The following is a 14,505-nucleotide window of genomic DNA, read 5'->3' on the forward strand; positions in this document are numbered from 1 at the left end:
CATACTACTATTACTTTTTCCATTTCAAACTTTCCAAAAGGAAAGAAACAAGCAAATTAATCCTAGTCTCTTACATTAATCTCAATCAAGACATCTTTTCGTTCCATTTCAATTATTTCAAATATAATCCTTTAATATTTATTTTAAAAATAAAAGTAGCAATATATGTTTGCCTAATCAAAAAAAGTTACCAATGTCTCTCCTTCCTTTTAATAGTCTGTAGTAGTTTATTAATTTAAGTAGTTCTTTAATCTGTCATGTTTGCTTTCCATCACACATTCTTTCTATAGATTCTAGGTTAATACAAGTTTTAACACACACACACAAAAGAAGCAAGTTTAGGTTTCCCCCCTTTTACTGCTTTGAGTGCAACACCTCAGTGGTTAAAATATACCTTTATTCCCTCATCTTAATTCCCAATAAACCATTATTTTTAACTAGTTACAATAATAATCATTACATCTTTTCATTTGGATTCCGCAGCATATTTTCCCCCCTTAATTTTATTTCTAATTTCAAAGGAGGTAAAAGGGAAAAAATTGACAATTCAATTTCTGGTCACTGATATTAACCTCATTTTTAAACATCTTTACATCCATTTCAATTATTACAATTTCTTCAATAAACCTTAACTTTTCTTTTGGAAATAAAAATAAAGATATATATTCATCTAATAAAAGTTATCAGTATCCCTTCTTTAATAATCTATATTACCCTATTTTCTAAGTATTTTTTTAAATTGCAAATATATTCTTGTTACCCCTTGTCACCCTGCAGAATCCCCTTTTTAGTTCATCAACCATTATCTCTGAAAAAATGATTTTTTTTCATCATTTTACTATTTCCATAGTTCTTTATTTCATGCACCTGTTTCTTACTGCCTCTCCTCCCCCTCTTTTTCCCATATCTTTTTTCATTCCAGTTTATATCCCTCTCTTTCTTGATATCTTCCTTTCCCCTTTTCTGCTGGATCTTTCTATCTCTCCTACTTTCACAGATATTCCCCTTTTTGATTACCTTCTTAAATCTCAACTTTTTAACCTTCCTTCTTTCCCCTCGTCTTTGTAGTGTTCTTTGTGTTAATTGTCTATTTAAGATGGCTTCTCCTTGAGTTGACTCCTCCTCCTCTACAGTTCTTTCCTCTTGTTTTTCAATCGCCATTTCCATTTCTTCTAACACAGAGCAAAGTGATTCGCCTCTTTCCTGTAGTAGTTCTCTCATATTTTTAAGTTCCATTTTTAATTTGTGAAGAGATATCATCATTACACACTCTTATATTTTATAATCGTTGAAGTCCACAAAAAACACTTCTATTTTCCTTCTTTCTTCTTCCAGTTTTCTGTTCTCAGTTGTTCCAGCCCAGGGTCTATACCAAAAACGTCAATCAATCCCACAATCAGTCTTTCCTTGCTTCTTTCTTTATTCTGGTTCAGCTTTCACTTTCTAAGATTCTTACTTTGTTTCAATATTTCTTTAACATTATATCAACACAAGTTCATACAGAAACAGGATGCTTTCCCTTTTATTTGAATTCAAGTTTTTGTCAGAAGATGGCACTCTCCGTTATACAAAGTCCTCACTTTTTTCCCCTACTTTTTTATTTAGGGTTTTTCGAACCTCAATATTCCAGCACAATCCAGTCTCCAACTTGTAAATTTTATTATTATTATTTTTTGACAATCTTAAGTCCAGCTTTATTTTATGCCTGTTTATTGCCAAAATATTTTAGTCCAATTTAATTAAGTCTTTAATTCCGGCTTCTTCCTTTCCCGGTTCGAAGCCCCACTTAGCTGTCAAAATTATTTTCTTATTTTTTTCCTGTCCCTTTGTATTTCCGCTGTTCACTTTTCTTTTCTTAAAAGTTCAATGTTACCTTAATCCCGGGGTACTTTTTGTTTAGTTGTTTCATCCAATTGTCCCGGTTCAGATGTTATCCACCTCTTTCTTCCCTCCTGCACAAATCTTAGTCCAGCTGAATCTTCTTCGGGGTGGCCATTTTAGACCACCGCTTCAGTCGTCTTCGGGGGGAAAAAGACCAAGCCCAGGAGGGGAGATGCAGCTCCCCTCAACCTGGCTTGCGTCTTCCCCTTACTCCACCGCCCCTCCAAGACAGCTTCAGCCCTTAATCGCAATGATTGGGGCTCTCCGATGAAAGAGCACAGACCATAGCCGCGGACAGTCACGATCTACGGTCTATCAGTGAGGAGGGCACAACCCGGAAGTCCTGCAGTAACTCATTTCTTGATTCTAATAAGTAGTGTGTCATATTGTCAGGGTTCCAAGTAATAAATCCCTGGTAAGCAAGATTCCAAGGCAATTAAATTCCTCAAAGGATACTTTTATTGGAAATACCATATTGGGACACACCGGGTGAAAACCAACTAGACCTGGAAGAGACCTTGGAGGTCTTCTAGTCCAACCCCCTGCTCAAGCAGGAGACCCTATAGCAACAACTATCCCATCAGTTCCCAGTGCTGTTTTTACCTGAATCGCACTGGTCGTTAGGCAAGGACCTACCCCAGTCCAAGCCATTCCTGGTTTATCTCTCCAGCTCTGAGATTCAGTAAGGTAAAGGATTGTATCTGCCTACCTTTGAGCTCCCCACTCCCCTATCTCTCCTTTTTTTTTTTTTTTCGACATTGCAATAATGGAGTGGGGTGAAGTGGGGGCAGTTGATGGCCAGAGATAGAAGGCTGCCCCAAAAGCAGGTCTTGCCCCGGTGGGACTGAGTGTTGTTGTTGTGAGACTGGTGTGCTGCAGCAGCTGCAACTTCAAGGTCATAAGTCCCTTTGTTCAGTGCCATCGTAACTTCAAATGGCCGCTGAAAGAATGAACCTTAAGCGAGGACTACTGTATTTCAAAACTACTAGCCTCCACCATTATGGTAGCTGCTTTTGGCTATGTGAGGTCGAAGCCTGGCTCCTCCTCCAGATACCTACTATACTGTGCTACACCTTGTCTTGCTTGAATTTTCCAGACCAGAACTAAACCAGTCCTGTGTCTTAATTTGGGAATTGTTTTGCCTTGGCTGTAAATGTGTCTATAAAGCTTCCATTTCAGTTGCAGCACTGCTAATCTTTATTTTTGGAGGATTGGGTCCTCTTGGGAAGTCACTCATCTGTGGTTTTATGCATTGGCAGAGAATACCAGCCGGAGCACCCTTTGCTTCACATTGGAGCCCTTTCACTGATGGTGGAGGTTGTGCCAAGTAAGTTTTGCATGGCTTTGTCCTGAATAAATAACGGGGATTTTCATGCTAATCTTACTTTTGAGAGCAAAGTGGGGGGAGCAGATATTGGAGACTGTAGGAGACAATGTATGAGTTCGAGAGGACTTCCAAGCTCAGTTTAACAAGAAGGGGAGCTCTTTGGGGAACATGTCCCTCCTTTGCTATTAACCCCCTATTAAACCTCCTGAAAATGGGAATAGTTTGCCATTCAGAAGCTCTTCTGTCCCCATTCTTCAGCATTATTTATTTACTTAATTTGGTTTTGGTGCCATTCAGACTCATTCTGGAGTCTGGTGGCATCAAAATTAAAAGAAAGGAATAAGCCAATTAATTTTCTGTCAGATAGATGGATGGATGGATAAAAAAGTGAGGGGAGGGAGGATTAAAACCTGTCTGTTCTGTGGCCTTCATAAGGTTGGAAGGCTCAGTTGTGGTCCTTCATCCTACAGACGTTGCCCATCTGTGATCCAGTTATTTAAGCAACAGGATGCGCTTATCCTTGCTTTCAGTATGGCCAACCTGTTAGAGGTTTGCCCTGTATTTCTCTGCTGTTATGGAAATTCGTCAGGAAGCACTTTGTTTACTACAGCTGTTGGTGCAGTTTGCCCAGTCTCGGGTTCTAAAAGATAAGAACTTCAGAAATATGAATAATTTTAAAACTTATTCTCATTGCCTCGTGCTGCTTCTCATAGCATGGAATGAGAGATAAGGGCACTGTGTTACATGTGATTGTAGAAATCTCATTTGATACATAGAGTGGAATCTATTGGGAGAGTGTACAAGTTGTTTTTCAGTCTGGGTTATATTTTCAACCTCAGGCATGTTTAATACAGCTGCTGCTGTCTCTTTAGTTCACAGCTAACGTATATTAGCCCTATGGGCAGCTTTTTTATGAGAGATCAGTTCTCTTTACACCTAGCCCTGAGTGGATGAGAAATAATTTTGAATTCTTCATAATGTTCTGAGCAATTCATAAGAGATGTTTAGGTAGTCGCTGCCATTCTCCTAGGTAGCCCAAACCAGCTTAGTGGGGTTTATGAGAGTAAGTCCAATACTTCTAGATCACACCAAATTGGAGGAGGCAGATATCAGTATTATTGTATTTTTCTGCAGCCAGAAAGTCTAGCCTAGGAAAGTTGTTCTTTAGAATAGGTCCTAGTCAGGTCATCTGAGAGCTTTGAGGACCATAGGTTTCTTATATCACCATGCAAATAGAAAACTACTAGTTCCATGGCAGAAGCAGCTCATCATAGTAAAATATTTTTGCCTTAAAAAGCCTTGAATTGGGCCTTGCAGCATAGCCTCTATTTATGTGGGTCATTCTTTAAGTACATTCCTCTTTTGGCCAGTCCATTACATTATATTTTTACTATATATTTTTTTCCATAAATCTTTACTAATTATAAAATCACAGTTGATTTTATCACGAAGAGTGAAGAGGAATGCTTTTGGAATTTACTACTTTTGACATGGGGTTTATACCAAAGAAAATGCAGGGAAAACTGGGATAAGGAGGAATACATATGAATAAATGCATTCCTTTATAGAGTAGCTTTTTTTTTCACTGAAGGAAAAGGGCTTTGTAATCCTAGCGGTTTTGAATTTCTCTTTTGGTTTGTAAATATTCATGATATTTTTGACGGCTTTCTCTGATTGCGTAGGAGTATTTTTGCCTTTTCCGTTGCTTTGGGTTGGCATGTCCTGCAGTGACTTCCAGGATCAGGCAACTGATAAAGAAAGCACTTTTGGGAAACAGGAGCTTCTGGACTTATGTCTAGCATTCATTGCTGCTTTGGATGGAATGAATTCTTCAAAGAAACCGAGACGCCAGGTGTTAACACATTCATCAGCTGCAGTGATAAAGTAGAATACGAGTGCCCCTAACGTCCAGTCAGGCAAATGTAACTTCCACTCCCTTGGAGATCATGTTCTGCCCAGCAGCATAAACAGGAAATGCTTGGGGTTTTGGAAGCCTGAAATCCTGGATATTGTCACCACCACGCAATAAAAATGAGCCTTTTTAGTTTGGCTTCAGAGTAGCTTTTTGCACTCTTGGACCTCTCTAGAAAACACACAACTGTGATTTATGACTTTATTAGACTTTGGCTCTATGTGAAAGGGTCATTTCACTAGCTAGAATTCTAATGAAAACAGAGTTTACTTTAAATCTGATTTTCAGCTAATATAATTTTCAGCAAACATGTTGTTTCTCCTCTGAATTAGTTTAACCATCTCTGTGGGAGGATGGTTGGAACCAAAGCAAACTGTCATTAATATTTCCCCCCCTAAATTCTTCTGTCCACAGATATTCTGAGCAAAACTTTGGTCATTAATGTTTCTTGCTGGAGGTGTAGAATTGATGTATGAATTGAGCCAAGCTTATGACGGCCAAGGAAATAATGAACTTGTAAGAGTTCCTTGGGAAGATTGGTGAAGGAAGCTTAATACAAGTGTTAAATTGAGAAAATTCAGTGTTTTGAAAACTAGCTTGCTCCAGCCAGATAACACTCCAAACTCAATTCCTGCAGTTTCTACCCCACACAGCTACAGTCAATCCTGGGGAAGGTTGTCATATAGACTATTGTTTCTCAACCTTTGAAGTTTGTAGATAAATTCAGAGCAAAACTTCCTTTCAGATATAATTGTTATGTGCCTCCTGGATGACACAGAGAATCTATGCCTCTTCCAGGTTTCCTTTATGGGTTATCTTTTTTCTATAGAGCAGATTTCTGCCAACTTGGCCACTTGACTTTCTCAGCTGTCACAGACATAGATGCCTTTCAACTGCACTTGCTCAAACTGAACTTTTATTTGATTTACAATTTGTTTTCTTCCTTTTTAATTTTGTAAACATTTCTTTTAGGGGACATCTTACCAAATTTGGTGATGGCCATGAAGATGCTGAGGAGTAAGTGCTTTCTGGCTGGCCTTTTTTATCTTTAGTGACTGATACCGTAATTGTTACCCCCAAAAGGGCTTATGTTTGTTCCACACTGAGAATGGAAATCATCACGTTGGATACAGGCCAAACCATCTTGCTTTTCTTGCACCATGGACTTACAACATAAAGATACTCAGAACAGATGGTTCTGGAAGGGGCTTCCACTTGCATTGCAGACAATTAAGGAATTAGCTGCTCTCTAAAACCACAACTTCTCAGTTTGCTTAGCCATCATATTTGAGAAACCCAAAGGTGCTTTTTCAACAGGCAGTGGGACTTTCTTTGCTTTTCCTTGAAGATGTTTTGCTTCTCATCCAAGAAGCTTCTTCACTCCTCTTTGCTTCTTGGATGGGGAAGGAAGGAAAAACAAAAGAAAGTCCAGTTGCCTCTTGAAAAAGCACCTTTGGGACAACCATAACCTTATGTGACTGAGAATCTCGAGACATGTTTAGGAAAGCAGGTACAGTTTTCCTCCCAAAATGATCTCTATCATTTTGCAACATTACATTGCACTGTCTATCAAGATGCAAACAAAACACCCCAAATCTTCTGTGAGCTTCAAATGGCTCTTAATTTCCTAATTGCTGGGAAAAAAATAAATGACAAATTCAGAGCTATTACTAGTGATTTTTTTTTCATCAATGAAATGGTTGACCAGATTAATCTTAGTTCAGCCTAGGCAGTAATGTAAAATTGTTTCTTTCATTTTCCACATAGTCCTCTGAGAAGTCTATTTGGGACCAGCTCATATTGGACTTGATGGACTGACCTTGAAACTCGCCTTTGGAGTTTCTTAAGTTGACGCCATTTCTCAGGGATGTTGTAGCTATAGATTGCATTCATAGGATATTGAAGTAAATGACTTTTAAAAGTCTGTTATTTGTATCTTTAAGAGTAGAACAACACATGTATTTTAGGATGTAGGTTTGAGGAACACCAGAGAAATTTAAGGTAACTTTTCTTGTCTGTGGACTTTGTGCAGGAGAGGGCATTCTCAGGTTTATGATATATCCTCATTTACAAAGGGGAAAGAAATCTCAAAGGGGTGATCTTTGTGTATTTTTATTTTACTAATAATCAGTTCTGTTTGCTTGCTTACTTGAAAATAATTCCATATGAAAGAAAAAAGCTATACTACTATTGCAAAATTAACCCCTGATGCTGGGCAAGTAGCCAATTTTTTTGAAATTGCAAGCAGTAATGATTTCTTGATACCAGTAGTAATGCTGCTACCTTACTAGATGGGAATAAACACTTTCGTTGGACTTTTTTAGATCAACATTGAAAAGAGCCGGACCCCCTCCTCTGCCTCCAAAGGTAATTGCATATTCCTAAGCATTAATCAACAATTTCACACTAAGGAAGCTTTTTAGGAACAAGATTTCTAAAAACTAGTAAGATTTTATGTATCATCCATTGTTCACGTTATTGCTATTGGTCACACATTTCCAGGGATTGTTTAATATTACTTGGTCTTGTTCTAACTAAGGAATTCTAGGAGTTGAAGTCCACAAGTCTTAAAGTTGCCAAGTTTGGGGACCTTTGTCTAAGTAACTTAAACTTATGGTATAGAGATTCTGTTCATATGCTAGAGAGGCCATTTTGGAGAAACATCAGGCATAAAGGGAAGCTCAGGCTTGGGAAAGAGGGAACATGTTAGGCTTGATCACATCTTCAGAAATAGAAAATGTCCAGGGGAAAAGCAACATTCATGTTTTATGTTTCTGCTTTAGCCTCGATTAGAAGAAATTTTCATGGATAATGAGAAGTCCCAGACGATCAAGTATTGTCCCGATTTCCAAAATCAAGCCTCACCAGGTCACCGAAGACAAAGCATACCTGTTTGTGGACCTCAGTTAGAACCCCCTGTATTTGGGATGAGCAGCAGTGTCAGCAGCCCTGGTCTGCTCACAGCCAGATACACAGATTTGGGTAACTAACATTGTTCCTTGAATGAGGATTACTTCCACCATGCTCAACAGTATATGCAAAGTTCTCTTAGCTTCATGGTTCATTCATTTTCATCAGGACTTCCCGAAATATGTAAGATGAAACAAATACTAAAGGAGATCTTTGTAGAAAGTTTGCAAAACCTCTGTATGCTCAGGCGCAGGCTATAACAACCTGAAAATATTCAGCATGAAAAGAGAGGAAAGATGGCACTATCAACTTGTCTGGTACTTTTGGGTGGATATCTCAATGCACTATTCCCCAGTAGGAATATTTTCACTTTGGCATATAGTATGCCTTCTTTAAATTGGAATGCCCAAATCAGAGTGCAGAAGAACTTAAATTTTAAGTCAGAGGACTTCTAAAATGTGACAGTCAGTTCACAGTATATAAAAGCACTTGGTTCAACCATAATCATGTGTTCTTAGCCAGTTTGCAGACTTTAGAAGAGGAACTGGGTGGGAATTTTGTCTTCTACAATTTCTGTCATCAACCCAAATTTCAGTATATGGCATAAAAAAATAAACCCTTGAAAATCCCTTATTTGTGTTCTGAGAAATGTAGAATATCAAAATATTACTTTTCCTCCAGGCTGAAGCCTCAAAACCCATCTTTGATGCCCCTGGAATCCTTTTTGTTCATGATACCAACATTTGGCAGCATGATTACTTGCCATTGAAAAGCAGGAGACTCACGAAAACTTACAGCATAAGCCATAAAAGAGGAATAATGTGTAAAAAAATGGACGGAGGCCCAAGGGAAAAAGAAAAAAACTTGGTCTTTCCCTCTTTATATCATTTCCTTGTTTCTCTTGGCCCCAGCAGAGCAGTGGACTATCAAGGAGAAAAAATGGAATGGAAGTAGCTGCCACTTCCGGGGCTCATGACTAGCTTTGGGTTAGTCTCCCCTTTGATGTGAAAATCTTCCTGAGTGAAGGGATGCAGATTCCCAGTGGCCCTTCATCCCCTGGAATACTAGTGAATGCTTTGCCCTGGCTCTACGGTCCTGGGACAAAGGGAAGGGCATTGTTGCCCTCTTCCCATTACCCAATTTAGATTATTTTTTTCTATTTTTCTTCATGTGGGGCTTACTCCTATTTACAATTCTGCTGTTTAGGTAACGGGGACACTGTGATAAAGCATCTTGAGGAAAACGCTGAGGGATCGGGCCATATGCCGCAGCTGCCACGGAAGAAGGAGAAGCGGGAATTCCTGGTGGGCATTTATATCTTTTCTTCTGCAGCGTGGACATTTGATTGCTGTTCGATACATCCAAAAAGCACTCTTGATCACCAGTGGTTACAGAGGGACAGGCAAGAAAAAGGGGACAGTTTGGCTTGGTTAAGGCACCAGGCTGGAAATCAGGAGACTGTGAGTTCTAGTCCTGCCTTAGGGATGAAAGTTGACTGAGTGACCATGGGGCTAAGGGAGAGGCCAGTCCCTCTCCCTTAGCCCCATTCTCCACCTAGGGTTGTTGTTTTGAGGAAAAGAGGAGGTAGGAATACTAAATATGTTCATCATTTGAATTATACATAAAAATAATAAAAATGGGGAGATAAATATCTAAAAGGGGAGACACAGAGATGCAGGAAGAGGTGGCTGAAATGCAGGCAAGGAAAGAATTATTTTTTCCATCCTTGAAAACTCTCTGTTTGCTGTGGCACTCTCCCTTCTATGCATGCACACACACCTGTTCCAGAATAATGCAGATTTGGGAAATCTTTCTCAGCCTCAAATTCTCTCTCTGTGTTAAGATTATTGGCTGTGTTGATGGGAATTCTGAGAATTGTCACTCTAACGCATCTGGAAAGTTCTCGGTGGAGAAGATGGTCCAAGTCAATGGGCGAGCTTCTTCTTTCCCAGATTTTTAGAGCTATCTACAAATCTGAAGGCCTAGAAACGGAGCCATGGCAAACATTGGCACTACCCCTCCTTCACTTATGCATCCCACTCATCCCAGGCTTTAATAGTGTAGCATTGTTAGTCAGATGTGTCTCTCACCTTTCCTCAACCTATCTTTCCTCTGATCACGGAAGGCAGCTTATGTAGGGCTCCCCTTCATTTTACCCCACAGTGACACTTCTGTAAAGTAAGTGGGGCTGAGAATAACTGACTCAAAGCCACCCACTGAGGCTCTGGAATTAAGGGGGACTTGAACTCTCCTCTGTTTACGTAGCACCTGCATATCTCTTTCTCCAATTGTTTGCAGCTCAACATTCCAGAAATCCTGAAAATCTTTTTTTTAAAAAATCCATTTACTAACATGTATTTACTTTATTGAAAATGTTTTAAATAAATGCCTAAAAGAATATTCCATTTAGCATGCTCTAGCAAGCTGCAGTTCACTAAGGCACAAATTAAGCACTTCAAAAACATGCACAGATGATACTTTTCCGGAGGATAAAAGCAATTTGCCTGGCACAAGAATCTCTCTGTAAGAAGGAATTCTGCCAAGAACACACTTTCATTGTTGACGTATACCAAACATAAAAGCACCCTAAGAGTGCCTATCTTGGCAGAATATTCTAATACACATGCAAATTTAACTATTAAGCAATCCCATAAATAACAAGGACAGAACACACTGATTCATTCTTGAGAGTATTTTTTCCGCCTACTAAAGTATGTTAGGGATATTTCAGATTGAATTCAAATTTGGCCTTTTGCTATTATTGTTGACAGAAGCCAGCAATCAATGGCCTGCCACCAACGCCAAAAGTGCTGGTAAGTTCTTTCAGTTAAAAAGAAGGTGTGTTGATATTGTTCTGCTGTTAAACTTTGTTTCATCTGCACCCTTTTTCCCCAACCCAAATTGTTTTCTTCCCCTCTTTTGGCTCCTAGCCTCCATCCTCCTCTTTAACGAGCATGGGATTTTTCAAAGGGATTGGGAATCATGCATAAGAATGAAGCTTGTGAGACTTTGGCATCACTGTGAGATCTTACTGGCTAATGGAACAGTCTCCCTTAACTAAAACTAATATAGATAAATCTTTCATGTATTTTATCAGATTGCTGAAATAAGTATTTAAAAATAATAGCTAACTAACCCTCATCATTGTTCTATGCCTTCCAGGGCTGGGATTCAAATTTTGTAACAACTGGTTGTGTGGGCATGGCCAGGTGGATGTGGTCATGTGACTGGGTGGGCGTGGCTTCTTTTTTGCATCCCTCCCCCTTTTTTTGGACCTTCTGGGCCTCAGGGAAGCCTTTGAGGGGGGCATTTTTGCTCCCAGGAAGCTTTCCTGGGGCTCAGGAAGGAAAAAAACTAAGCATAAGGGGGGCATGCAGCAACCCTCGGGCTCCATTTTGGGGCCTCCTGCGCCTCAGGGGAGTCTCCTGGGGGGGGTGTTTTTGCTCCCAGAAGGCTTCCCTGGGGCCCAGAAAGCAAAAAATGGAAGAGCAGGTGAGGGGGGGGTGCTGCATGCCCCCCCTCCATTTTTTGCCTTTCTGGGCCTCAGGGAAGCCCCCTGGGCGAAGCAGAAAGTAAGTGAGGGGAATCCCGGCACAGCTGATTATAGGAACAACTGATGATCGGGAGGAGGGAAAAATACCTTAAGGAGTGACTGGGCGGGGAAGAATGCAGTCAGCGATGTCAGGCATGCACACAATGTTGCACATGTGCGATAAGGACTGATGGAGAGGGGAGGGAAGGGGCCAGCCAGGGGCATGATTTGCCGGTTCACTGAACTGCACAGAATCATAACAACCGGTTCTACAGAACCGGTCCGAACCGGTAGAATCCCACCCCTGATGCCTTCCCAAATTACAGAGTTTGGGTAGGGGGGTTGATAGAAACAGACATCCTCCCATTACAAAGGAATTGTGAGATACAAAATCCCTGTATGGTATTGAAGTTCCACAGAGTAGATCAGGATTCATTCCATTTTTTATTATCTCTCATCCCAGAGATTCATTGGCCCTTGTTTATAGCAGTTGAAGGTACAGAACCAAAAAACAACAGAGTTGGAAAGGTACCTTGGAGGTCTTCTAGTCCAACCTCCTGCGCAAGCAGAAAACCCTATATTATTCTAGACAAACTTTGTCCAGAACGAATAGGAACTTCCCATGTTGTTAAATTGGGATGTATTTTGTTTACTAATGCTGTTCTAGATGGGAGCATGTTTTTCAAAAGTGTTTGATGGCTGTCCTTTGAAGATCAATTGTGCCACATCATGGATACACCCAGACACCAAAGGTAAAAAGTTGCTTTATATGTGCAAATTTGAGATCCTTTGTTAATTTCACTTTTTTTCAACTTGTGTAGCTAAGTCAATTGGTTTTTCTACTGTATTACAGATCAGTATATTATCTTTGGGACTGAGGAGGGCATTTACACGCTGAATCTCAATGAGCTGCATGAAGCTACCATGGAGCAGGTAAGTGAGAATGTTTTCTGGGTCCCAGATGGAGGTGGTCATTCTCTAGGGAGGGAGAGACCCAGGTAAAAATGATGCTCGTTTCTGTGGCATATTCTGCAATTCTTTTTCCAGTTTTTTGTAATCATCTTCTAAAGCTTTGATAGTTTGCCTCTTCCTAATATTCTTTTTCTTTGTATAGTCCATTATTAATCCTCTTGCATATGCCTTCATTGTATCCCAAATATTCTGCATTGACGTATCTTCTTCAAAAATTTTAACAATGAGTTCTCTGCCTGGTTGCTGGGTGGGTGTGGCCATGGTGGGCATGGCCTAGATGGCCTCCTGTACCATGGTGGGGTGTGTGTGTGTTTGCCCTCCCTGGGTAGTCAATGAATTTAAACAAACAACTACAATAATGAAAAAGATGTGGGCTTCTGATTGTTTGGTTATGCAGACATCTTGACTTCTTTGGCCCCTCCTTGTGGATGCTGCTGAATTAGATTGAGAATGTTAGATGTTAGGAAAAATATATGAAATGCATAGGCAGTAATTATAAAATGTCATACTGCATTTGATCTAATTTGATATTTAGTTCTAATTAAATTCAGCAAAAAGTTACATATTTCTTCTGGATTCCTCCACTTTTTAGAATGTGGTCCCACTTAAGATCCAGAATATTCTCGGCCTGAAAAAGATTGCATATGACAGAATAGAATAGAATAGAATTCTTTATTGGCCAAGTGTGATTTGACACAAAAAGAATTTATCTTGGTGCAAATGCTCTCAGTGTACATAAAGGAAAAGATACATTCATCCAGAGTCAAGAATCATAAGGTACAACACTTAATAATATTGATCAATCAATATTATTGATCAATCAATAATAATGATTGACCTAAATCTGTGATTTTTCCTAAGGAAAATTTATCCATCTCTTCTCTGAGCAGTATCACTCAGTATAGCCTGCAATGTGATTGGAAAGTATTCTTATTGCTTTACATTTCTCAATGTAATATTTCGATCTACCACAATTTTCTGTTATTGTTCCTGCTCTTTCAGCCTCTTTGATTGGGGTTCCTGGTATTCAGTTTTGCAATATGAATTATTATGAGTGATCTTAAAAGTCCGGGCGGGAGGTAGAGATAAATTTATAGATGAAAAGTATTAAAATGTGAGTGACATGGAGTTCTGAAAAGTTTGATAATGATATTGACAGACAAGATATTTGATCTCAATGCTTTTATTTATCTAGCAATAAATGTAGTTGAATACAAAGGGATTACCTCCAAGTAATATTACTTCAAATTATCCTGTTAGTAGTATTGATATTAGATCAGGTTGAAGAGAGTTGAAGGTCTCCTTGTGTGTTTACATTTTGGATAATTTTGTTTGCCCAAGAATTATATTTCCTGGAATTCACGGAGCTCTAGAATCAAAATACCTTTTCCCCCAATTTCACCACTGAAACATTTTCTACTCCTTTTTCTTAGTTGTTCCCACGGCGGTGCACATGGCTGTATGTTATCAACAACACTTTAATGTCACTCTCAGGTATGTATATTGCTGAATAAATGTCTCATAAAGTTTAAAAGGTGGGGGTGGAAAATTTCAGTGTACTGAATTTAACTTTTGGTAAATCTATTAAAATCATTTCTCTTTAATTTGTTCCCTTTCATTCTGCAATTTGCTTGGACCTATGGATACTTGGGGGCTATTCTTTTAGAAGGTAATTTTTCTGCTCTATAAGTTTCCTCCTCCGTTTACTTATTTATTTATTTTTGCAATATCAGTTTGATATGTAAGAGTCTGACACAGATCAAATATCATCTTGTGTTATAGGGAAAACATTCCAGCTCTACTCCCATAACCTAATAGCTTTGTTTGAACAAGCCAAAAAAACAGGAATAGCTGCTCATATTCAGACCCACCGATTTCCCGATAAAATACTACCAAGGTATGGTAATCTTGAGATAACAAGTTTTTGCTATTTTGCCCCAGGCATTTATCTGGCTTGCTTGCTGTAGCTGA

At 39.3% G+C, this 14,505-nt stretch overlaps 1 protein-coding gene across 2 annotated transcripts in view; it reads left to right on the plus strand.

The window, feature by feature from the left end:
* The window catches only part of MAP4K5 (mitogen-activated protein kinase kinase kinase kinase 5), a 95,899-nt gene that overhangs the window by 65,307 nt on the left and 16,087 nt on the right, over positions 1–14,505 (plus strand). For both annotated transcript variants that reach the window (XM_087922485.1, XM_026698771.2), the window contains exons 16-25: positions 3,141–3,208; positions 6,093–6,137; positions 7,445–7,487; positions 7,904–8,102; positions 9,237–9,334; positions 10,802–10,843; positions 12,230–12,314; positions 12,416–12,495; positions 13,968–14,028; positions 14,317–14,431. In XM_087922485.1, coding sequence (XP_087778611.1) covers positions 3,141–3,208; positions 6,093–6,137; positions 7,445–7,487; positions 7,904–8,102; positions 9,237–9,334; positions 10,802–10,843; positions 12,230–12,314; positions 12,416–12,495; positions 13,968–14,028; positions 14,317–14,431 — 836 coding nt within the window. The remainder of the gene's footprint in view (positions 1–3,140; positions 3,209–6,092; positions 6,138–7,444; positions 7,488–7,903; positions 8,103–9,236; positions 9,335–10,801; positions 10,844–12,229; positions 12,315–12,415; positions 12,496–13,967; positions 14,029–14,316; positions 14,432–14,505) is intronic.

Source organism: Pseudonaja textilis, chromosome 1 (assembly GCF_049901715.1).
Source record: "Pseudonaja textilis isolate UNSWEBS1 chromosome 1, rPseTex1.2, whole genome shotgun sequence".
Taxonomy (NCBI): Eukaryota; Metazoa; Chordata; class Lepidosauria; order Squamata; family Elapidae; genus Pseudonaja; species Pseudonaja textilis.